The sequence below is a fragment of the Plectropomus leopardus genome, chromosome 21 (assembly GCF_008729295.1).
Source record: "Plectropomus leopardus isolate mb chromosome 21, YSFRI_Pleo_2.0, whole genome shotgun sequence".
Taxonomy (NCBI): Eukaryota; Metazoa; Chordata; class Actinopteri; order Perciformes; family Serranidae; genus Plectropomus; species Plectropomus leopardus.
The window spans coordinates 20,263,445-20,289,902 of NC_056483.1; the positions used below are offsets into that span (position 1 = coordinate 20,263,445).

General features: G+C 40.6%; 1 protein-coding gene across 1 annotated transcript in view; it reads right to left on the minus strand.

The window, feature by feature from the left end:
• Positions 1-10,974: 10,974 nt before the first annotated feature.
• Positions 10,975-26,458, minus strand: part of odad2 (outer dynein arm docking complex subunit 2) — a 56,879-nt gene continuing 41,395 nt past the window's right edge. The window contains exons 19-21 of the mRNA XM_042510623.1: positions 22,985-23,173; positions 21,745-21,966; positions 10,975-11,243 (exon numbers count right to left, since the gene is read on the minus strand). Of these exons, the coding sequence (XP_042366557.1) occupies positions 11,127-11,243; positions 21,745-21,966; positions 22,985-23,173 (528 nt within the window). The 3' untranslated portion in view covers positions 10,975-11,126. The remainder of the gene's footprint in view (positions 11,244-21,744; positions 21,967-22,984; positions 23,174-26,458) is intronic.

The following is a 26,458-nucleotide window of genomic DNA, read 5'->3' on the forward strand; positions in this document are numbered from 1 at the left end:
CACGGTGGAGCACACAAAACTAATGCATAACAGGTGTGCAGGGGAGATTTCTGAAACAGGTAAGGACTAACGAGACTGATGCAAAGCAGGTGTGTCCAAAAACAAGCAGGGAACAAACAGAGGTAGGAAGTAAAACGAGACACCACATGAGGAGATTGACTTCCAGAACAAAACAGGAAACAAACTAAAACAAAACCCTAAGACCATGACACGCCCGTTGCATGACATTGAACCATGGATTGTGTGTGTTTACCATAACAAAGGATTTTAATTGATGCTCTATTGGCACATACAGATTCCTTTTCACATATTTTTAACACCTTATTTGCTGCCACTACGTAATGCCTTGTTAAGAGGTTGAGGTCATTTAATGTCTTTCTGTAAGACCAGGTTGCAAGCTAATAGCTAACATGCCAGTAAGCCTGGCACTTGCCTGCAACAAGTAAATCATAACAGCGTTCCAAACTTCTTTCTACTTTCTCTTTACTGGACCATTTCCTTCCCGCTGCCATTGTGTTCCTGTTGCAAATCATCAAATGCAATAAAGAGTTACTTAAGAGGGAGAAATAAGCTCACTAAGCTTGCTAGCTTGCCAACTATCAGGGCTTGTTAGCTCCTTCGCTAACAGGACACTGTTTATGCAAGAAACATAGGCTATTTGTAGCTAACACTGACTCCTGTCTCATTGGCTAAAAACCTCATTTGTGGAGCACTATATTTATTCTGGCAGAAGAAAGTTTAAAGTGGACAGTGAAACACAGCTTATAGGCCATTATAGCTTTCAGTTCACTCTAAGTTCAACACTGTCAAGATGAGTTGCTTTTGGTCAACAGTACAAATTCAAAAGTTGAATTTGACATGGAAATTTGCACATATTTACCTGACCCTTCTAAACAATCTGTCAATTGTTGTGATTCAGCTGAAATGAGCTAATTTTTACGAAATTTTAAATGCTATTACGACTGGTTCTCATTCCCAGCTTTTTAAATACCACTGTTTGGTGATTTTGGCATCAGACAACGAGGCAAAAAGGCACCTTTCCCGGCAGTATAATATACTATCAGGCAGTGTCAGTTTGAAACGCCACCTGTAACAACGTAATATAAGGAGCTGGAAAGTCCCTATAGGGAGGGTGGGAGGAGAGTTGGATGGGTCCAACAATACCCAGACTTTCACCCAGGAGCTTGCTGTTTGCTTCCCATATGAATACTGAGCCAAGCCATTATTGTTTTGTTTTTTTTAATCTAACCACATGCTTTTGTTGCACAAGGAAAGAAATGTAAATACAAGATGTTTTACCAAAACTTGTAAGTTGAAAATGACTATATGCATCTAACAGAGAGACACTGTGCATTTCCTGTAAAAACAGAAATGCACTTTGAAAGGATGCAATGCATTAAAGAGGTGTAAATTGACATGGCATACCGGAATGTCAACAACAGACATAGAGGATACTCTATTCTACTCGCGTCATGTGACATGGAAGTCAATTGACCAAGCATCAGTTTTCAACGTTGAGATGAGAATGTGTTGGACAGTTTCAAGTCAGGATATGTTGGCCTGTGCCCATTTTTATCTTTTTTAAATCTGTTATTTACCTGTCTTTGTTTTAGTGTTATTAGTGGGGTACCCCTTTAATAAAGGCCAAGTTTCCAGCACATTCTTATACTAATTTACATCACTTTATCAGACATCTTATGCTCTGTAGCCTATCCCAACATCTGGAGCCTCGTTTTCATATAATGCCCGGAAAGGAAACCTCAGTTTAACGTCACCCTTCCTCCCCCGTCCAACACGATTTAATTGAAATGCTTTACGTCAGTGTAATTTCAGGAGCATGTTCTCGCATCTAATCCCTGTACATGTTTTATATACATATGACACTCAGTCTTGCATTGTTTTATATCACATCCACTGGAGTTCATTTGTATGTGGGTTTGGTCTGGCCGGGTGTAGTGAAAGTTTTATTTCCTTGCACTCATAACATTTGTTTTCTCCTTAAACTTCCAATTTAACTCTGATCCCCTCTACAGAAAACACACTACTTACGGAGGCAATTAAATGTTTCTGCTTATTAATAAATAAAAGATTGTAGTAGAGAGGCAGCAGAAGATGGAGACCAACATTGCACAACCTCAAATGGACTTGTGTGCCCTTTTGAGGCAGTGAATGTAGAATTCAAAAACAGACATTCGTTTCACATCACAGATCCAGCAGTGAACACCCTGTTTTTGCCTAGGGGTACCTCATCATTCAATGTGTATTAAAGGATCTGGCTATGAAAGGTGGCCATTACTTGAAATCAGTGTTAGTTTAATGTCAACACCTTACGCCATTACAATCCAAATTATTTTTTAAAACCCCAGTCTCTGCACCCATAATCTGCCCCCTCATTTAAAATGATGTTTTCACTCCAGACTTGGACTTAATTTTCACCGTGTAAACCAAGTTGGAATTACATACTGTAGCACACGGACTACTTGTAAAGCCACAGACATATTTGTTCAATAGTTTGCCAGCTTCAGTGGAAAATGTGACTGAGGAGAAAATTTGCAGGTTGTTTAAAATGACCCAATTACTGTTTTCAGAGGGGTTTTAAACATTTGGGACACTAATCAGCGAGTTGAAACGTTTGCTGTCTGTCCGTGTCGACTGAAAATAATCAAGAGTCAAAACCAAGTGCCATTAGAAGTCACTAGAATTGCTGCTTGAAATTACAGTGGGGAATAATTGCAACTTGGAACACCCAATACTCTTTTAACCCTCCCATCCTCTGTTGTCTGTCTAAATATGGCTTTCCAAGAATACACAAATGGCTACTACACAGGCACATAGTACTTGACAGGGAGGAAATGCCAGTTCAGTATCCAGTGTACATGGAGGTGATGGATACATCTGTCAGAGAACATGCTTTCATTGTGAACCCTCTGATTTTCTTGCTCTGCCGATCCAAGTCGAAAAAAGTCAGACAAAGCATGCTCTTTGTGCGCCAAAACCCTTGCCAGAACCACTCACTCATGTTAGAATTACAAAAAGACATATCTAACTTTGTCATTTATAATGCCAGTGTGAGAACTTCAGCAAAACGTTATTTGAGTGTCATTGCCACGATAATTCTGCTCGTGTTATCTTTGGTTGTTGCGCGTCCAGGTATTTTTCTTTGTGAGCAGACAGTTGCAAAGCCCTGAAGTATTTGGGAGTGCTTGGGCAATCTGACAGACAGCAGTGAGCTAGACTGGAACGGGGTGTTATTTATGCATCGCAGGGAGAAAAAGGACATTTATTAATGTCAGAGTTAAAGCAGGTCGCAAAAATTGGAGTGAAGGGGTCAAATGGAAGAAAATGCCACATAAAAAGGATGCAACGCCACACCAAAGCGGAAAAATGCATTTTGAACATTTGCCTAATTGACCACTTTTGCAAATATTACTCTTAATTCTGTGAAGTAACTCAAGCCGGCGGCATCTACCACAGTTTTGTACTTTGTGCTCATGTCTCAAAGCGCGCAATCAGTTACAGATTTAAATAGGATGTTCTATAATGCCGTGCTGATGATTTGTTGATTTGGTGCTATTCCCCTCAGTTGCATGTCTTCCCCTCAGGTCCAGAGTTGTGATAGCTTGATGAAAAGATTGTGATGAAAACTCTGGGATAATATAATTTTTGGTGGGGTGCCATAAGGAGCTCTCAGGTTGGTTCACGATCCAGCAAGGGGAAACCTGGCCGCGCTTATGGTTCACAGCTGTGCAGCTGGGAGCGTGTGCCAACTCATCACTGTCTGCTGTGTGAGGAACTTGGCATTTTTGAGCATCTTTACTAGACATTATCCTCTGTCTGCAGATGAATCTAACTGCCTGTTGGCTATCAGTATCCTCTCCGTTCCAGTTTGATGTAAGTGCAAGAGGGAAAGGTCCAGAAAGGCTGTAGGTCATGCACAAACTCTTGTGAACACAAAGCTGAAAAGTACTCCGAACATCATCGCATGTCACATTACAAAGAAAGTTGCAGAGTGAGAAAGACAGTAAATCAGCATACAAAAAATAACTGCAAACACGCTCCGTAAAAAAAGATGCAGTTACTTTTTGAGGCCCAATCAGTGTGATTTTATTAAAGCTAGAGTCATACCTTCCAAGTTTCATCAAATCAGCAGTGGGGTCTAAGATTTCACAATTTCCTCAATTTCAAGGTCAGGCACAGAAAAAAAAGCTATGATCTGTTAATGTGGTTGACAGGCATATCCTAAACCCCAACGCCCCCCCTCTTTCTAGCGTACACTGACTACAAGAGACAGACATCAGATCCGGTGAGTAAAGACTGTTTCATTAGAAATGCTAAGATGTTGAGTGGCGTAACAGTTCAGGATGAGCCAGGATGACTAATCAAACAGAAGTCCTGCATGAAGCCTCCTCCAACCCAGTCTGCCTCTCAGAATCATACGAAAAAACATTTCACTGTTGGATATGCTGCAATCCAAGGCTCATCCTACTGTAAGATGAAGAAAAGTCTGTCCGCACATCTATTTGATGGATTGCCCAATCAATCTGAAATTGCACACTGACATTGAGAGTTGCCATAGGTAGAGAGTGACAAAGCACTGTGTCTCATCCAACCTTTGCCTGGGGCTGTTTTCTATAAAAATACTTAATAATAACTTTGTCTTCTTCTGCCTGTGGAGTCAACGAGTGAAAACACGGACAGCACCACTCTGCAAACTACATTGTGGTTGCAGGTGGAATTGCAGCTTGAATGACATAAGTAAAAAGCTATTTTTTCATTCTCTCACAGCGGTTGAAAACCTATGTTGTTACAAAGGATATTTTTTAAGTCTGTTAATTTGTATTTGTAGCAAAGTCTGCACCAGTATAAAGGTCTGTGGTCTGCACAAGGTTGTGGTGTACACATCCCCTGAAGTCTGAATGTAGTTGCGGTGCACATATCCCCGGGTATGAACTAGTAGTTCTTAAAGGGAAAATTTAATGTGGATCTTCAGTCCGTGTCAATGCTAGTCAACTGAAGCAATAAATTCCTGTGTGTGCTATATAGACCAAGAGAGCTGAGTCCGTTGTTGCAAAATCTGTAGTCCTTCTCGCATCCCATGAAAACATTTGACTTGACTGTTATGTAGTTGGATGCAGAAAGAACTACGGGCTGGATTTCACCTTTGGATAGCCTGAAGCCATGCACTAGATGCCACTCAAAAACAGAACGTCCTTGTTCTCTGCACTTGTACTGCAAACTAGCTATGTTTCCAACAGCAAAAATGGCATCAATAAAAATATAAGTGCAGAGAATGTTATGGGCGAGGATGCATTTTACAGTGTTTTGACTGACTCAGATATTCAGCTGTATTTATTTGAGGCAGCGTATACGGCCAAAGAAATGCCGTGTTAGAGCGGCCAAGGTTGCGGCTGCAGCCCTACAAGAGGATATGGTTGGTGCCTAGGACACTCCAGAACCTGAGCTGCAGAGAGCTTGCATACAATCCATCCTGGTACGTGCAGAAACTGCCAGCATCGATGGACAAACTCTGATTTCTCTGTCAATACAGGACACACTGAGGAATTTATGCTTCAAGTGACTCCATTTGCCATCAACACTGATTGAATATCCCCAATAAGTGTCATGATTTGCTTTTTAGGCCTTGTCAAAGCATAAGTAAAGATAGTCCTTGCTTCTTTGCAAATATGTGGTTCTAGAAGCTTCATGGTATCATAACTACTCGCAGGACTGGTAAACTAGCTACTGCGCTTTTTATTTCTAAGATTATAACCATTTCATTCAATGAAGGGAGTAAAAAGAGTTGTCTTTGCTTGGTAAGTGACCACTTAGATGCACTAACAAGACAAAGCGTTGATTGATTTAATACATTGATTTAATTTTTTTTTTTTTTTAAAGAGCATTACCGTCTTTAAGTAGATTTTACTCTCTGGCAAAAGGTGTTGGATGGTGCAGCTTTGGTTTTTCTGTCACAGAGGTCAGCAGCACTTTCAAGATAGCTTAATACTGGTGAACAACAAAGGTCAAAGTTCACCAAATTTCATTTTCATTTCATCCCTGGGAGCAACATAACTGCTAATTTCTACTGAAATGAACTGATTTCACTGCCAAATTTAGGAACATTTTGAGCACAGTTTTTTCCCCAGCACGTTGTACTTTGTATAGAAATGAGTATCTCTCAAAAAATAATTTAATTGAGCAGACAAAAATTAATTATATGCTCAATAAATTAATTGCATGTTTGCAGTCACAGTGACTGCGAGAAGTTATTATGCACAGCAGGAGTAGATACACCAATGAGTACAGATGGGATTTTTGTTTGCTCAAATTAAATTAATGTTTGCTTGACGGTTTCTGCACAAAATATAATATTTGTGCATGCAAAATATCTTTTTGAGCATAATACTCAGAATCCAACACAGAGAATGCACATCAATCACAGGCCTAATGCTTGTAATGACCAAAAGCCACAGCTGTCATGACGAATAACGGGCATTATTAATATTTTTGAGACCTTTTTGGAGACATTACTCTTGCAGCCTTGAAATTTGACCCAGACGCTGTGGTATTTGCCCACACATTTCTCTGTTTATTTATTGTCATGCCAGCTTGTTATTTACACTTTATGGAGGGGAAAGTCAGGATTCATTAGTGCAGTGAAAGCTATTATTAAAAAATCCTCAAAATTCACCAAGAAATGCGAGAAGATCACAGGACAGCACATTAACCTTCTAAGAAGTACAAAAGTGGGAGCTCTTGTGAGCGACTGGAGGAAGGAAACAGATGCAGAGAGGCAGCAAAAAGCGTGTGAGTGGGACACGCGAGGCTCACTCAAACAGACCTGGTGGTGTGAGCATGCTGTAATGATATAAAAGCTAATTTACAGATTGAGAACAGAAGCCGTGTTCACCCCCTCGTCCTCGGCTACCAGAGAGCGCTGGTCTCTGTTTGGATGGAGCTCTATGAGGTCGTTGTGTACGCGCATGTTATTAATGGCAGCATCGCAAGCAAACCACGCTGCTGCCGTGCAACAGTTTATATTTTATATTAAAAAACGGTCCTTAGACACTGAAGGGGACGGAAAGCCACTTCTAATATTTGGAAAGAACTTTTACTGTTCATTAGTTTCTTTTATGAAATATTGCTGCAGAACACCAGAGGAGACGTGGGATCTTTAAAAAAAAAACTTCAAAAGAGCTGTTCCATTTTAAAACAATTGAGCTAGTATCACAATACACAGCTCACTCTCTGGACGACTGCATAACTGTAAAAATAAGCGATATATATATTTATTACTCTGTCCACCCAAAATGTGGACAGACGATTTTCAAGACTGTCGAAAGAATATTTCCCCACATAAGTCTTGTATAATGTGTAATAAAGTCTTCGAATGTGGTTGCATCCATCACCCTGACCTATGGGAAACCCCTGCTGAAGTCTGGACAGGGTGAAGGTTAGGCCAATGGTGAGACACACAAATTGAGATACAGGGGTGTGGCAGATGCCAGGGCCCACACTTTCCCTCAAGACAGCATCAACAACATCAGGGATATCCCTCCACTATTTCCATCCCTTTCATAAACTGATGAGAAGCATCGCATCTTGAATGGTGACCAGAAAGGCCAGAGCCGGACGTAATTGCTGCCTCTGCCGAGGCGTGGAGGCATAACCTCTAATTTCTCGTGAATAATGTTCCTGTGTCAGACAGCCAGCCAAAGAAAGTGGCAGTTTCTGTTCTCAGAGGGTTTGTGGCTCAGCTAATACACTCAACTGTGGCTTTATGACCAACGGCCAGGCTCCTGAAACAAACTTGCTGCTTCCTCTCAGCGTCTACCCTGTGCTCTGCAAGGTTCAACATCAGGTTCAGGTCAGTTAAGAGAGAATATTGAAGCAAAGTTTCTTTACAAGTGTTGTAAGTATTTTCAAATCAAGCCTCATTGAGTTCTGAAGTCATGATAGCCAACAAGCAGGATTCTTGCCAACCCAATCAGTCAGTGTTGGCTTTGTACGCCTCTGCAAACCACCTCTATTGACTGACCTCTATTGGCTGTGGTAGATATTACGGTATTATTAGGAAAGAAGGAATTCAGGCGACATAGTAGAAAAAGTCCACTTGGTGGTGGGTGGGTCAAACAAGCACCAGACTCTCATTCAGGAGACCAGTGTTTGTGTCCTGTGTGAAAGCAAAAGTCAGTGTAGTTATTTTAACAACAAAATGTAGTATGTCACTTGAATTACCTTAAATGCTCTAAGATACGTTACATTGCCTTAGCAACAGATGTACCTATTTTAAGCCAAATCTTGATATTTTTTCTAAACATTAAGTACAACTGTTTCATAACATTACTCGTGTTTTTATTTGTTGATTTTATTATAGCTAAAATAAATTCTAGAGGGGAAGTTTTTTACTATAAGCCCCATCAGGTGTCTTACCTTGCACAATCCCTGCTATGTTTGTTGTAGTTTATTTATTTTTATCACATCTTGTGTGCTAATAAAATTTAGATTCAAAATTTTAAACTGTGACTGTCAACGGTCATATAAGCTATTCTGTCGTCCAGGGGTTTAATTTAGGAAGTGCTCCTGTTAGTCGTATAAATGTGTAATTCACATGGTTGCATGGATTAGAAGATTTTCTGGCATATCAACTCCAGCTCCGCACATGATTCATAAGTTTGAAATTGATATGAATCTTCTGGTGTCATTTTTGGAAAGACAGCAGAAAAGCTATCCACCAAAAATGTTGACCTATTCCTTTGAATTTCAAAAAGAAGAGCTAAAAGAGCTCAAATTCAGGGAAATTAGAGCACTAAATATAAAAGCATGTAAATAAATCTGCATGTGAAAAGGAAACTTTAAGCAGCCACACAAAAAGAAAACATGTTTCCCTCTTTGTTTGTTGAAGTGACATGCTTTTCCTTTACACAGTATCAGTTTTGACATCGGTAATGTCGCAGAGGCCATAAAGCTTGCTGCATGGAATTAAAGAGCCATTAATCATTGAGAGTTTATTTGCTCTGAACGGTTTGGAGACAGTGGCTTCCTTCAGCTCCGAGTTCAGCTTTTTTTGGAGGAAGCTGCTTCTTCAGAGTAATAAGTTCACTCATCTACTCTCCTCCATCCGCGCTCTGCCACTGACCCCCGCTAACAGCTGGTAGCGTTTAAACTTCAAAGAGTGATGAAGATTTTCAACCACATATTTTCAATGTTTTGCTAATTTTCTATTTTAGCACGTGGCTGATATTAATGATGAAAGTCCCATGAGATTTTGTGGCAGCCTCTGTGGTTGAGTGCTGAGCATCTGAGCTAACTGGGACCAGGACAGTGGGATCAGAGAGACAGAAAGGCTGACAGACATGCAAGAGGCCAGCAGTGTTTTACTGAAACCTGCTGTGCAAAACGCTGTCAAGCCTGACATGGCCTGTTTATAATAAACAGGAACAGAAGACAAAAGAATCAGACGAGCAAGAATCAGCTGCAATGAGGTGCAGACCCCCACACACACACACACACACACACACACACACACACACACACACACACACACACACACACACACACACACAAACACACACCATAACTATTGCATTGTCTAAATATGAACAGGTTCATACTTGTTTTTTGGGTTTCTTCTCAACATGTTTTCATGCTATAATGTTCAAAAAACGATTATTTTTTGTTGCACTGTCTGCCTGAATATACCTGTATTCACATTCTGTCTTTAACACTACGTTTTTGCATCTGTCTCTTTAAGACTCTCTGTCTCCTTAGGCTGCTTTGATTGGTCATTGTTACCTGGTCTTCCACATCTGTGCTCTTTGTGTTTCTGTACTATAATTGCATCCAAAAAATGACTGTAATGGCACTATAGCAGCACTTCTTACATTTATATAGTGTACTTGTGACATCACAACTTCAAGGAAGTCCTGGCGGCTCATTTAAAGGCACAGTTTCTGAATATGGACTGTATCCATTTCTTTTTGGATTGAGTGCTTTAATACTTTCACAGTTTTTATATAGCACTTATACCTGCTCTAAAATAAACAACGACATGGAAAATTAGACTTTGATAATATGGGACCTTTAAAACAGATATTGAGCAACAAAAACAACTTTTGGGAAAAAACAGAAAATTGCTGCATTTTCCCAAAAATCCTTTATTGAAGCGTTTTACAGGTAGTGCTGACTAAATGCCATGCAAGTACTTTGACACAGAGATGATCCCAACTCACAAAATATCTTTTTTTTTGTTTTTACAGACAAAAATAATGAGCTTGTTTGTAAAATATATCACTTACAATAAATACTCCTACCAAATCCAAAATGACTATAAATAAATTGTGAGTAATGTGGAAAATCCTGACATAATTCATTCTTTTACAAAATAACTGCAATGGAGACAGGACACACTATTGTATTCATAATTGTTGCAGACATTTCTTATCCACTCATGATAACAGTGCTTGAATTTATGAGTTCATTTTATCGTGTGGTATTTATACAAAACATTTGTGCAGACTCCCCATGTTCCACTCTGCTGCTGCACAACTGACAGCAACCTATTCTGTTTGTCTAAATGTCTCATTGTGTACAGACTGTATAAGAGGAGGTTGAGCAACCCAAGCAGATGTGGGTCTTGTTTAGATATTGCGGTCTCGTGCAGATTACTTTAGGAATGTTACTGCAGAGAACGCCGTGTGTTTCACGCTGAACAACGTATGGGGCATTTGGCGTGAGATCAAACACAGAGAAAGAGCGTTTATTTTTTATCATGGCAGTCAGTGAGGGAGAAGAGGGCTTCCTAAAATGTTTGTATGAACTCGTGATGAGGTAGTTGATGGAGACGCGGAGCTGGGGATAAAAGTTTGACGCTAGAACGGAAGCAGAAGCGCAGATAAACACACACTCATCAGTCACGATAAAGCATTTTATTCTTTCACAGATACAACATATTCGAAACACTTGTGGTCATTACATTTGTAATACTTTTCTCAGACATTTTATTTGAAGCTATATTCAAACGCATTTAAAACAAACTCTGAAGTCAGTGTACAACAAAACTATAACTGCTGAGGTGGATTTTTGCAAAGTCCCTATTGGATTTTCAGAGATGTTACTATTATTGACTGTCAGTAAAATAACAGGGCCTTTCTATTAGACAGAGCCAGTAGTCGGATGTTGCGCACACAGCCTGCAGCAGCTTCCTGGAGCATCTCATCTTCGGAGCCCATGATGTGGATGAGGGGCTGCAAGAGTACAAAGGAAGGTTACAGTTACAGCATTATAGCCTGCACATTAGAACAGTTATTTTTTCCATTTCCATTGTGAAAAGTTGTGGTTGTTACCAATAGAACTGTTGGGGTACCTAGTGCATTGATCTGGAACTAAAAGCTGGAGCTAGACACAAAGTAGTCCGTTGATTGGCCAGTAGAAAACTGTCACTCTTGCTCGGGGCTAAGCTGTGAATAACAACAACCCTGACCACATTTAAGAGTGCTGTCAACAGTGGAAGCTTTAAATGGATCTAGGGTCTAGGTGCATGTCGGTAGGGGTTACTTTTGGATCTAAAGGCACTGTGCTTGTGAGGTACGTAATATATTACCTCACACCTTTATACCTGCCTGAAGTTTCACAGGGGTATACAGTATATAGCTGCATAAGTTTTCTGCATCCCCCCAACAGCGAGTGCGCTACTTACTCTCAGATTTTCAGACTAATAAATACACAATAGAAAAATACCCTCGTACCTATTTTCCTTAATAATCAGAGATACAACTGTGCACCTTTGATTACAACTTTTTCTCATTCACAGAAGGCTGACAAGGCTTAATTGCCTCATTATCTCCACATAAAACACACTTAATTTAAACTAAACAAAAAAAAAAAAAAATGTAAAATGTAAATGTAAAAAACAGGCATCTGAGCTGAAAGACACTGTGACACCCAGTAGTCAAGGGATAAGTGACAGGACTGTCACAGGACTGACAAATAAACTCAATACATTGAGTTTATTTGAAAGAGGAGCACCTGTATTATGACGGTATTGAAAAACATACCTTTGGCATTTCTAAATACCCTGGTATACCTTAACGCTATGATACCGCAAAAGCCTAAAAGGTACTTTAAACATTTTTGGGAGAAACTTGGCTTAATACACCTTACATCTTAATGCCCAAACAGGTAGCTTGCTGCACAGGTTGCCATGTCAGCAGCTGTCACTGCATGCTACCACCAGCATGGCCTGCAAAGATACAGTGGCTGTGTGGCGATAAAGCTGCACGTGTCCCTCTGTGTATGTATGCATGTGTGTATCCAGTGTGTGTGTGTCCCACTTTACCCTTCCAAAACCTTGCCTCAGCAAAGGGGTTACAGCTGCGAGCACACATGCTTCTGTAAGTTTGTTCAGATGAAAGTCGTGCAGGGGGAAGGCTCGACATTAAAAACCTGAGCATGAACCGCACCACTTGACAGCCTTTCCGCCGCTCCAAAGGTCAGATTATATCCGACTATTAGTGGCTTGTGTAATGGATCTCGTTAGATCTTATTGCAGAACAAGGTTTTTTCGCCCTCCAGAAATCTCCAGCTTTGGAAGTTTATTTTTTGGTTACATAAAACTGAACGTTTAAAAGATTTTTTTGTCCGTTCAAAGGGTTGCTTATAATGCAGAAATAAGCAAAAAAAGGAACATACTGGATATACGGGATACCACTGAGTGGCATGTGTTTTGGAGGGGTGAGCTTTTTTTCCCTGTTTTATCTAGAACAAAATCACTACATTATGTTTGTGGGCGGCTGTGGGGTTGAGTCAAAATAAAAGTAAATGTAAGCATAAATACTTTGGTGCTACGGACGAATCTAAATTTGTTCAATGTGTGCTCCTTGGTAAAATCACAATGGTGTGCCACTGAGGTTTCCTAAGCCACATTTGCAATTATTTTGGATCGTCTTGTTTACATCCATAATGAACCAACGGCAACATTACATCCCTCAACTAAGCACTTAAGGACTCCCTGCTCCTAAACATAATGACGCTTTGATAAATACACTAACTGCTGAGACGTCTGAGGCACTTTTAAGCCCCATATATCAAGGCCTTGTTCGCCACTGCATGAAAAGGGATTTTGACAAAGATTTCTTTAACAAAGATCATGCTGCAGCAGGCTTACGAGTGGTGTTTGAACACCATTTGGAATGTTTCCGTGGTTTCGGCGCAGCAATGTCACATCACTGAGCAACACAGAGGACAATATCGAGACTGTCACTGTCAAAGGAAAAGATCCAAGAGCTAAGCCCCTTAAAATCCAACATCTAGCCACTGATTCACATTTAGTTTAAGGCAGCAGAATGATGTGAAAAGCCTCTGGCTAATCTCCACTTTCTCAATTTTCTCTCCCTCTTATTCAAACGCTCCTCTCCTGTTAAGCACTGGCTCTACATGTCAACAGAGAAAGTGATGAGATTCCTTTGTCGATTTCACACAAATGAAATGTCACTCTAAATGTGAAAACTTATCAATAACATGGTTCAACAATAATGCCATATTCACACTCTGAGCAACACAGGAACAGCGTGGCCTGCTACGCTGTCGCAGAGTCGGCGTTGAAGTGTTTGTTGATGTAGTTATGTCATCACGGGCTGGTTTGTTTCTGCTATATGCCATAAAGCACCTCGACTGAACATCATCTAAAGTTTGTTTTTGGTCAAAAAATATCTATGCATTTGTACAACATCAGAGTCCTATATTCACATTACATTTTGCCACCCCATTGCATCCTTGTGTGCACTGCAATACACAGAAAGTTAAGCTTAATAACCAGGGCTGTCAGATGACTTTTACTTTAAATCACAATTAATCACAGTATTTTAATAATTAAGCACGATTAATTGCATTTTGAATCACGTTGCAATTCCATTATTTTGCATTTCAAAACAGTTTTGAAATCCATATTGACAAGGTAAAGCAATTCTTTGCAGACTGTCTTGATAAGAATCAAATGTCAGCAAAAAACTGCATGGGACTAGCATAAAGTGGTCATGTCTGTAAATAGGAGACTTATGGTTGCCAATAGAACCCATTTTTATTCAGATATCTGGAGGTCAGAGGTCAAGAGACCCCTGTGAGATGGCCATGCAGTTTTTCCATTGCCACATTTTAGCCCAAATTTAGCATATTATTTAGCCCCCTTCCTGATTTGCTAGCATGACATGGTTGGTACCACTAGATTGCTTAGTCTTCTAGTTTGAGATGATACCAGTATATGCACTTTAAAATCAGCCTGGGACAGCCTCTTAAAAATAGGACTGTTGGCCGGTGATGATTGTGAATAAAGAAAATAAAAAAAAAAAAAAAAAACGCATTATGAACAGACCTTAACTGCATCGCGATTAACACATTAACACTGAAAGCCCTGTAAATAACAAAGCACCAAAGCTAGAAATAAAAACATATGATTAGTTGAAAAGGTTGCTGCCAGCTCAACTTTTGTTTGTAGCGCATCCCGCCCATCAGCAGCGACAACTGTTGAGCATCAGTTTATGACGTCAGGTGACCAGCTTCCGTTCAAAATAAAGTATAGCCTGTTGCTGTGTCTCTTTTGGCATGAACGCAGCATTAGAACTGCTTGATTTCCTAGGGCAAGTAAAACGCGACGCTGGGCTAATAAATCTAGCAACTCACTTGCCCAAAAAAGAATGAATCATTTCATTTTCTCCATAAATGATGCTGGAAGTAGCTAAAGAGTGAGACATCTGGCTTCACTGAACATGCGCAGCCTCAATTGGGCACTTGCAGGAAAAAGTCAGTGGGTAAATACAAAGTTAATCAGCTGCAGAGAAAGTGAGGACTTTAATAATCCTGGAAACAAGAGTCTTTCTGGGTGCAAGCAGCAACCTCCGAAGCTGTGAAATAAAGGCAATGTGGTCTGGAGGTGCCAAAAAATTGCGGTTCATCGAATGGCCACTTGAGGCTGGCTCCAAAACAGCGTAAATCTCCAGACCTCCATGTTACAACGCCCAACTTTACAGCAGAAATAGACATGTTTACAGCCTGGTACAAAAAACAATTTTGGCCTCTATAACCAATTTCAACATTCATGACAACTGTGTAGGGGGGAATTTTTATATAAATGACCTGTTCACACATTATTAAGGCCCAAACAAACGCATATGTATGTGTGGGGCTGCATGTATGACAGGCTGTCTGTGAGGTGTCGCTACAGTCTGTGTGTCAGATCCACCCCTCGCTCCTCCACAGCTCCAACCTAAATATAATATGGTCACTTCTGGCTCCAAAAAAGCAACATGCCATCGGCTGAAATGCTTAACTGGAGGCTTCAAAACAGCAGCCCACAAATCAATGGGTGATGTCACAGTAGCTACGTCCATTATTTATACAGTCTAGTTGGGTGGGATGCGGGCGACTATATTTTGCAAATTCTGCTGCAACACTAAGTGCAAGGTGGCTAAAAATGTGTCATTTTTCATGACAATTAACTTTAGTCTTTGTTGTTAGCTGATATCTACTAAGAAATACACTTTGTATAAGGGCAAGTAAGAATTGACTTTGGGGAAGCAGATTTCCTACTCGCATGCCTGACCCTGCAAGTGGAAAAAAAGCCCATTACAGTTGTACCCTGAACAATATTTCGTGTGAGACTTTGCCCAATCTGCCCAGCTGATCAGTGCTGAGGGCAAATTGTGTTCATAATGCATGTCAGAGCAGAGCTGACCCCGACCCCTCTCCATGTTACATGCAAACTTAAAACGCCACTGCGCACGTTTGAGCAGTTAGCAAACAGCCAAAGGAGCAGAGAGGACACATTCCCAGGATTTTCAGTGCAAAGATAAACACTGAAAGGAAAACAGATGAAAGATGAGGTGAGCCAGCTTGTGTGTATGAGCACGAAGAGGCTGTGAACCTCCAGTTATAATACCCTTCCTCCTGATTATAATCACATCATTTTGAGGAGGAAAAAAATAGGCACACAGCAGTCCAAGATGTCAGCTCCCCTCAATGCACCAGTGTCGAGGAGTGTGTGTGAAACATTTGCCCTCAGGTTTTATATGATTTTTAAATAGCATCCAAAACACCTCTGTAAGCAAACTTAGATCCACAGGCTCCAGAAAACATGCCGCTCACTAAACAAGTCACTTTTGTGAAAAGAGAGGATGCCTGAGAAGTGCCAGAGGCAGCTCTTTTGCCAACCTCATAGCATGTTATTCAGACGTCGCCAAATAAGGTCTCCCGAAGCGCACAGCTAGGCGAAGATAAGCGTGTCTCTCTTTGCTGCCTTTTTCTCTCGCTTGCGCTTTCCCTCCCAGCTGGGATCTCCAGGAATATAATACGCCACTTGTTAGATATTGCCCGACTGCGCTAACACTTGCCCCTCGTTTGAAAACCTGAATTTGGAGTTTTTGAGGTTTTTGCACTTCAGAGAGCTCTAGTGAGTCCTGACCTCCAAGAAGGGAGCTGGGGAACACGCTGGCTGCTAAAGGGGAGGGGGGCATGTTCACACACACACCTTATCGCACATGGAGGTGTCATGGTGTTAAGTGCGCTCTGTTGGACCGCGTCTGCCTGCAGGAGTTGTGCTTTAAATTCCCCTGCGCCGGGTCTGACAGCCATTATGGCTCCATCAACCCCCCTCCCTATCCCAGCATTCCCATGTTTTAGACTCCAGCGTGGAAGCAAACAGCACAAACAGACAGCAGTGTTCAGCTGGGCTTGAGGGGAAGTTGGTGAGGGAAGTCAAGGTAAACAACATTCCCTGCAGCCTCCAGTCAGCCAGAGACTGTTAAGCTGCTTTTTCTGTGTCTCTAAAGAGGAAGAGGAAAAGGAGGGAGGGCTGCTTTCAAATCAGTGACTTTAAGGGGAAAGTTTCAGTCTGAGCTTTAAGCCTGTGGAACCCGAAGAACATTGCTTGGCATTTCTGGTCCAAGGCGTGAGGGAGAGAGGCTTAAGTCAAAGGCTCTAAAACATTACACTCCATGGATGTCAAAAACACGGTAGTCATAACAGAGCAGGCAGCACACAGTGCCTGTATCATCTGTTCTCCACACCCACAACCTGAAGTCATGTTACACGCAAACCAACAGGAAACTGTAGAAGTAAACCTGCGACGCTCGGCTTGCTTCTCATTCCTTCCTCCACATTTGATGCACTGTAAAATCTGACAAGTTGAGTTTACTTAAAATAATCTAGGAAAACAATTGCCTTGAAAAAGGACAGTAAATATAACTATTATTTAAGACTGTCAGTGTTAATCTTGATGCTATTAAGGTACGTACATAACAAGTTTTTGTTTTTTTTTTAATTGCGGTAATTGCTGGCTGACATTTCTGTCTTTAGGAGGCTATACTGGGCTGAGATTTAATGGTAGAGTGATGATACTGGTAACATTTGAATAACTTTCCTTAAGTTAGGCTAAATTTTGGCAAGGAAAATTGGCATAGCGATTTCACAGGTTTCCCTTGACCTCTGACCTCAAGATATCGGAATAAAAATGGCTTCTGTGGGTGCTCATGAGTCTCCCCTTTACAAAAATGGCTACTTTATGCTAGTTGTACGCAGTTTTTGTTGACACTTGAGTCCTAATCAATACAATCTGGTAAGAATTGCTTACCTTGTCAATATGGACTTAAGAACTGTTTTGAAATGCAAAATAATGGCACTGAAAACATGTGATTTTAAAAAATGCAATTAATTGCTATTAACTATTACATTTCTGCAATTAATTGAAATTAAAAAAAATAATCATTTAACAGTCCTACTATTAATGTTAATTTATGTTTACTTTATCTTATTGTTAAGTTAACTGAAGATTTAGCTGTATTTATTTATTTTGTAAAGTACTTACAACTTAAAAATGACAAGTGCAATGGCCTTGTTCTTTGTAAGTGTTAGCAACTGCAGTAAACTGGTTAAGTCTGACTTAACTTGATCGTGACAAAGAGGATTTTGCAAATGATGAAATTAGGAGAGCTGTAAGTTTTGTTTTGTTAACATGTTGAAGAAAATGGAAATATGATTGACTAGTTTGCAACCAGCAGAATACAGATACATAGCACAGCAAGCTTGGTTTACCTAAGTTGTTAAAACTTACAAAAAAATTAAACTTTGTTTTAAATTTTTGTTAAAAATTAAACTTTTCATTTTTAAATTGAAACAACTTAAGGAAATTAAATAAATACATCTAAATTTTAACCCTTTGAAACCTGGATCGACATCATTTTTCTTGTGCTATGTTCCCTTCACAAGCTATTTGACCCTTTGAAACCTGAGGAGATTGGTTTGATTTATTTCAAAAACATGGGAAATAAAAGGCAATGACCAGCAAAAATGTTCAAAAAACTATATAATTATGATAATTTTATATCTAAAAATTATGTTACAGAAAAAATATAATTAAATATTTTAAATTTATATGTTTTCTTTATTTTCAGTACTTTTTAAAAGGTCATTTTCTATTTGTTTTCATTTTTTTTTTTTTTTACTAATTTTTTGCAAATTATTGGGTCATGTCTTTTGAAGCTTCTTATTGCCTTTTCCCAAAGTTTTTTTTGAAATAAATCAAATTAATTGGCTCAGATTTCAAGAGGTTGAGTAAATCTAACAATCTAACAATAAAGTAAGACTAATGGTTAAATTTATTTACATTTTTTAAGGCGGATTCCTAGATTTATTTATTTATTTTAAGTAAAATTGACTTGTCAGTTTTCACAGTGTGTGATTTTGGCCTCCCCACAGCCTCACTGTGCACTTTCACTCCCAACTGTGTAAAAGAGGCAAAAAAATAAATAAAACAAACACAAATTGTGCCGGGGCAGGGGTGTGCTCATGGCAACAAAAGTGCAAACGTTTTTCTCATTTACATTAGTAAAAGCCTAAAATACATACCAGGACCTGGCAAAAGCTACGCTCTGGAATGCCTTCAGTTGAAAATTACCAATAATTACCATCCGCATTTTGTAATTTTCATCAATTTACTTCACAAAGCTTTTCTTATGAAAGAGCCTCTATAATACAAATAGCTGGCTGAAGCTGTCTACAAGGATTTATGGTTTCAGCAAACAATCCCCAGTCCTTTTGGAAGCGATGTAAAGCACGAGGGGGAAGGCTTGTTGATTTTGTACATGACACAAAATGAAGCACATCCGTATAAAACTGCGAGATACCAAGAGTGGATGTCAAATCAAACGGCGAGGGTGATTCATCTCTCTGGCTAAAATTCTCTCTTTTTTTCCCTGGTATGTGTTTCCTGTGAGAGCGAGCACCTGAAGCACTTTTCTCAAAAAAGAGAAAGAGGTTTAACCCTTTGAAACTTGGATCAACATCAGTTTTCTTGTGGTGTGCTCAGACATCTCTCACAAGCTATTTAACCCTTTGAAACCTGAGCAGATTGGTTTGGTGTCCTACTAATACATGGGAAAAAAGACAATGACTAACTTGGTAAGAAATGTCTAAAAATTGCAAGAAATTAGTAGAAGGTGACAAGAAAATGACCTAAAAAACGGGAAGATTATTAGAAAATTATATAAAAAATAGGGAAAATATCCAGAAAACTATATCTATATATTTCTAATTATATTTTTTTTTTCATGTTAAGCACTTTGAGGACATTTTCTTGTTTGTTATAATTTTTTTTTCTTATTATTTTCAGGTTGTTTTTTGTTTGTTTGTTTGTTTGGTTTGTGTTTCTTTTTACAGATTTTTTGGTCATTTTTGGCCCATGTCTTGTTATGTTGCTCATTGCCTTCCCCCCATGTTTCTGAAAGAAATCAAAACAATTTTCTCAGGTTTTAAAGGGTCAATTACTCATAGCATTTACACTAAATAATTTAATTGACTCTGGAGCAAATTTGAAGGCTTTAGATGGTAAAATAAAGACTAGAAAGGGTCACTAATGTGTTTTCCAGTGTGAAGTACTATTTTTTCAATGCTTAATTTCCCCTCTGAATCTTACGAGACTGGGCCATTAAGTGCACTAGAGAGGAAAGTTGCTTTCTAAACCAACTTTAGAGTAAGAGAGACCTTTGCTCATTTGAAATCATACACTACGCATGCATGTTTTGAGAGCTTCTCAGTGGCACAGAAAAGTTCTTTGAAATACGGTTGCAATAATACAAGAGGCCGTCCAGAGTTTTACACAGGGCCGTAAATTAGTCACAAGGCGCTGTATCAATCTTTGACAAACCCTCTCCAACCTATTCCAAATTTTTGGGGATATTGTTTTAACACGTTGTCTCTACCTGCTGCCTGTATATCATGAGGCAGAGCGTTACAGTGCACATTGACAAGCTCTCACACTGTAATGTTTCCTTCGGGGTCAGGCAGGTAAGTATCAACCTCCCTCCCAGACTGGCTGAGACCAAAGCCAGACTGAACAATGAGGCTGCCTGTGTGTGTGTTTCCACGTCTGAGATTAAGAACAAATGCAATGCTTGGTGCAGTTACGTGGCCTTTGGTAATTAAGCTCTTTAAAAGTCCAAAAATACATTATGGAGTAATGTTGCAACTCTTAACTGGTACATTAATAAGGGCAAACACAGAAGCAGATTAAAAAGGGTGGTATGTCTTGCATTTGCACTCACACTCACGCCCAAACACACAATTTCAAATATAGACACACACACACACAGAGCAAAAAAAAAACTGGAGGCCATGTCCAGTTTTTGTCGTGGCTGAAACTACAAAAAGCATTCAGCTTAACGACTTTTGCAAATTGGACATAACTCTTTCGGAACACCCAAATGTTCAGTCCAGCTACCAATTATGGCTCGTGTTGAACCACATACGCTGTAACAGCAGATCAAGCTAAAGTACACCATTTAATGAACATGGGAAAAAAAATATCTGGCTGCAATGGCAAAACCACTTCATAATTTATATCGCAGTTGTTATTTAGAGGGGGGAAAAAAGGATTTAAACTCCCTGTGGCCACAAAAAGATTTCTCATGTGAAAGTCTCTCTATGCGACTGAGTTAAAGAATAAGATAGCAATGTTTTGCTGAAATATGGGTACATGATGATCTGTGACAAGACATCAATTACAGTGTAATCGTAACATGAAATCTCAACATCAATGTCAGAGACAAACATAAACAGTCTCTGGACCAGAGCATGGAAAAAGCCCGACAGGCTCAAATGTTAGACAAAACAATGCTTGTTTCTTTTTTGGACGAGCGCTACACAACTGCAATGATGAAGAAAGCTGGCGGATGTAGCTTTACAGAGTCAGGGGGAGAAAAAAAACATTGTTCTCTTTTAGCCTTGAACAGCTCTGACCCCACTCTTTGGCCTGAACCGTATCGCCGCTGCATTCTACCCTGATGTCCAGGAACAGCCCTTAGCAACAGTTACCCCCAGCTACAGGCCTTTGACTTGCACTGTAATGGCATCTAGGGTCTACCGGAGAAATGGCACTGCGCACACACTGAGCTGTTTGCTTTTCTGAATTCCCATGACGGCTAGAAAGTGGAGTCATGTTTCCGCTGCCGAATAAAACCCACTTTGTTTCTGCTCCATCGGTCAAAGGCTCTGAAAATAGTCACAGCTTTTCAAAGTTTATTACTAAGTGTTTTTCACACATCGCTAAAACAAGGGTGATGGGAGGCTAGAGCGCGTTTTCCTCAATGTAATTATGCCAGATTTAGCCTCAAAAGCACCAAATAAAGAGAAATGACTACTTTATAAATTAACTACAAAGCACAAATAAGGAGTTATAAATCCAGCTTCGACAACACAACTGACCTCGACCACCCCTTTCTCATGCATGGTGATGCAATTGTTGGGGTCCTTGGACAGCTGGTACAGGGCCATGGCTGTGCTCTGGTGGACTGCTTCGTCTTTTGACTTGAGGTAACGCACCAGGGGGGCCACGGCTCCAGCATCACCGAAGGACGCCCTGTTGCTGCCCCACATGCAGCAGTGGCCGATGGCCTCAGCCAGGTGGCGACGGAGCCTGTCATCAGTCTGTGGAGAGGAGAACAGGATGCTATTGGTCCCAAGAGGCCAGTCTGTGCAATGTAGAGCAGAGATACTCAACTTGCTTTGGGGCCACTTTTGTAAAATGACAGGAGGCCAGGGACCAATGGCAGCAGCAATATACATGTTTCTATGATTATAGGACATTTCTAGGATTTTAGGACGTTTTTAGAATTTTGGAAAGTTCCTAAGACTTTAGAATATTTCAGGACTTGAGGACATTTCTAGGTTTTTTGGACCTTTCGGATTTAGGAAGTTTCTAGGATTTGAGACCATTTCTCAGATTTTAGTACGTTTCTAAAATTTTAGAACATTTCAATAATTGAGGCAGTTTCATGGATTTCAGAACATTTCTAGGATTTTAAAACACTTCTCAAATTTCAGGACATTTCTAGAACTTTAAGACATTTCTAGGTTTTTAGCATGGTTCTAGGATTTTAGAACATTTCCAAGATTTTAGGACATTTCTCGGATTTTAGAACATTTATAGGATTTTAGAGCATTTCTCGGATTTTAGAAAGTTTCAAGGATTTTAGGATGTTTCTAGGATTTTCAGATATTAGGGGCATGGCTAGGCCCTCTGTTGGGGTGTGCAGGGATCCTCCACTGGCACTTTTTTGATATACAAGTTATATCTTTATGCTATTTTATGCACTCAGGCACCTTATGTATACTAAAAGTACAAAAACAATTCCCATTGTCAATCACTTAATTTTTATTGTGAATTAGAAAATGGTTGAGGGGCCACCCTGAACCCTGTCAGGGGCCAGATTTGGCCCGCCGGCCGTAAGTTGAGTACCACTGATGTTGAGAATAACAAGCTCTGCAAGAGACTCTTGGCAAAATCTAACTATGTTCTTCTCATTAGCTGGGTTTATGCTGCGCTGAGTAGGAGAAGTCCAACTAAAATCCATTGTAAAGACGGTTATTTGTATATTGACAGTAACTGCAGTGTTGTTGAATTGTAAAACCTTGTTGTTTGTCTCCAGCAGTGAGGTGCACTTACCGTGTTAGTCAACTTGGCCAGCAGCGGGACTACCCCGTGATCAGTGAGCACTGCCAGATTCTCCTTGTCTTTGGCTATTTTGGCGATGGCGGCGCAAATGCTTGCCAGCACCTCGTTGTTTGTTGACTTCAGCAAATTAACAATCAGTTCCAATCCACCGACGAGGGAGCGCACCATTTCCCCTGCATCCTATAGTCAAAGAGTCTGTTATTAGCTGGTGCTCTGTCAAAATGAACAGGGAGGATGATGAAGAGGGAGGTAGAGTAATGACTGAGGAAAGAAGAGAGGCAGGCAGGGGCATTTGAGCAAAGCAGACAAAACAAAGGGCACTAAATAAGTACAAACAAAGTATTCTCATCAGGCAACAATCAAAGTCTCATCAGTGCAAACTAGTAGAGCTATCTTTATCTGTGTAAAACAGATGCTTTCAAAACTAAGAACACCCTGTTGTGGTTCTGGGCAAACAAGCAATACGTTTGACATCTTTGTCAGCCTCTCCTCCGCTCACCCTAACTCGTCATAATGAAGATGACACATAGAATTTAGAGCTTAGAGGTGACATTTAAGACGTCTGCCTCAGACTGACACACAGCGTAGACTCAAGGCTTTATGGTTTGAGTTCATGGCACCAGCTGGTACCACAGGACTCCCAGCCACTTATGGGGCAATGCCTACCAAAACCGACAGGCTGGTAGGGAGTGCTGACTGAACCACAGCGGAAGAGCTGGCACAGACGCCAGCTTCAGTATGGCTTGGCACGTCAGGCCGCTGTTTAAAATCACAACACACCGTATCGCCAGCCGCCGGAGAATACATCAAGGTGGCCGCGTCTGTAATGTTCAGGGCTTTGAAAATAGAACAGAAATTTCCCCCAAAAGCATACAATTATGGATGAGTAAATGCAGATCACAAAGCACGCTTAATTTGAGTTTGTCTCGACATCAATCTGTGTGTCCTCAGCTGATTTATGTGCCCTCTTCATTCTACAAATTAAGGGATTTCATCAATTTTAGCACTGACTGATTTACAGTTTTAGTGTTCAGCTAGTTTGTGTTCTCCTCTCTAACAGGGAGCTCACAGCTGAGATCAGGCCAGGGTGCGGTGTATGGGCCCTGTGATGCCGTGCCAGAGGATGAGCCATGTGCGCAGTGCAGGGCAAGGAGGGGAGGAGGGGGGGTTAGCCGGGGCCAGGAGCTGACCCCCCGACACACAGGAAGCCCTTCCTCAGGAATACTGATGACGGCTGGCCGGGAGTCCCTGCGACAGAGGAAGCTCTCTCAAGCCACCAGCTGCGATAGACTAGCCCGAATCTCTTTCATGGCCTGGACGGGCCCCCAGATCTGAAAACCGCAACATTATGAGGCTGCACACGAAAAAAGGCCTTTCTTGCTCTCTCCCCTCCTCTTACCCAGGATGAAATGAAATAGAAAACACATTATCTGCTGTGCGTGATCTTAAGCTATAAGGAGAGGTGAGCCAAGCGCAGAATGGCAGAAGCATGCCCTGACCCCTTCTCTGGAGCAATCAGGCTTCTGTAACATACAAGGCTATAATGTAAAGGAAAAATAAATCAAGCATCTAAATGTGCCTCTGCATGCAGGCAAATTAATGATACACCCCATTACGTGTGACTGGGAAGGTTCTACTTCCTTGATTGGAGAAGAAAGATAATTGAATGAATCACTATTAAGTCTTTACAGTACTTGCATGGTACTGAGTGAGTTTAAGAGCACAGCGTCTGTCTGTGGAGGGGCAGCAGTACTGTATGGAGCATCCAGCAGATGCATTTATACCACGGCTCTCTCATAAATCCACTATGGAACTGCTAACACAAACCACATGGGGTTTTTATCTAAATAACGACTGCACCGAAGCAGCTGTATCAGGTTCCTCCACCCGATGGGCCGAGAGCACTATTTAGCTCTTGTCATTGCCCCTGTCCCAGGAAAATCACCCAAAAAGCATGTTCATGAATTTCCCTCAAAATTGGCACACTGACGTCCAGACAAACATTGTCAAACTTTGTTAGTGCTCAATAGTGGGTCCACAGGCCCCCCCTCTCTCTCCATATGGTTGCCATGCATCATTTTCGCTACACTGCTGGGCCAGAGAAATTTCAGCCAGAAAAAAGAAAAGGGCTTCACCCCCAAGACACCTGTCTGGGCCCAATATATCTGTTTAAACTTAACCAGATTGTCCCACTGACAAGCTGTTTACCTTAATCACAGCGATAATCTAATAGAACAACATTACGTTTGTAGTTGGAAATGATACAAATGCTCAGGGGATCAAAGACCTGCTGATGCATAATTGAAATAAGAGTTGACTGACAACACTGCGGTGTAAGACTCAGCTAAGGATCGTGACAATGGCATAAAGGAGCTCATGATGCTTTAAAAAACTACTCCACTGATTTAACATTGCACTCCAATAAAATTGTCTGACTGAAGATGGAAATAAATAAAGTATCAAAATCAGTGTGGCAGAACCAGAGAAAGTTTTGATAGCAAACATGGTAGAGTGTTCAGTTCTTGGATGGAAACTCGAACCTGGATGTTCCTTCCACAATCTACCAAAAAACGTAATCCAAAGAAATGATTGTATGTTTCTCAGCTATTTGCACTCTGTCTGCCAAGCTAACAAACAGAAAAAATACTAATAAAGGATGCTAAAAACACTTACCATTTTGACATGTCTGCTAGTCGTCGATTCTGGTGCTCAACAGACTCCTCGTCTGAGTCTGGGTCTTCGATTTAGTGCCGTGTCAGCGCTGAAGAAAGTGAAATGCGAAATGCAAAATGCAAAATGCAAAATGCAAAATGCAGAATGCGGAACGCGAAATGCAAAATGCAAAAAACGAAACGCCAAAAGCGATGTCAAATTTTCTCAATGAGGAAGAAGGGGTAGATGTCCTTCAAGCCCCTTTTCATTTTTTTTTTGTTTGTTTGTTTGTTTGGTTTTTTTTTAATGGAGGTAACCATGTTACATTAAGTTACGAATGGTAGCATTTTTTTCATTTAACCTTTTTTTTTGTATTTTTACATACTTTTAAACATGACCGAAGGAAACTTTCAAGACCATGTCATGTTTATGGACCTCCAAACTGTAAATTTGATTCCGTGCACAGCTCTATCTAATATTGTATAATTAGTATTGATGGCCATGTAGTGAGTTCCAAGGTATTTGTGCAGTGTTTTCATTAAAAAAGTTGGTTGAGAAAAACTGTCTGGTACCCTATGTTCTACGTGTGGATTGTGTGTCTCTGTAACTAGTAGCATGTTGAGTGAAGATTTTCAGCTGGGGAAATCAGAAGCCATGCCACAGGATATTACTCAGTCTTTCTCCCTGCCTGCTTCCCAATTCACCAATCCCAGTGTGCCAAGGAGGCCTCTCTGCTTCTTATTAGCCCGAGGTTCATGTAAGCCCCCTCTGACACAGCTCTGCCCCTGCTAACCTCCCAGCAGCAGCAGGTTG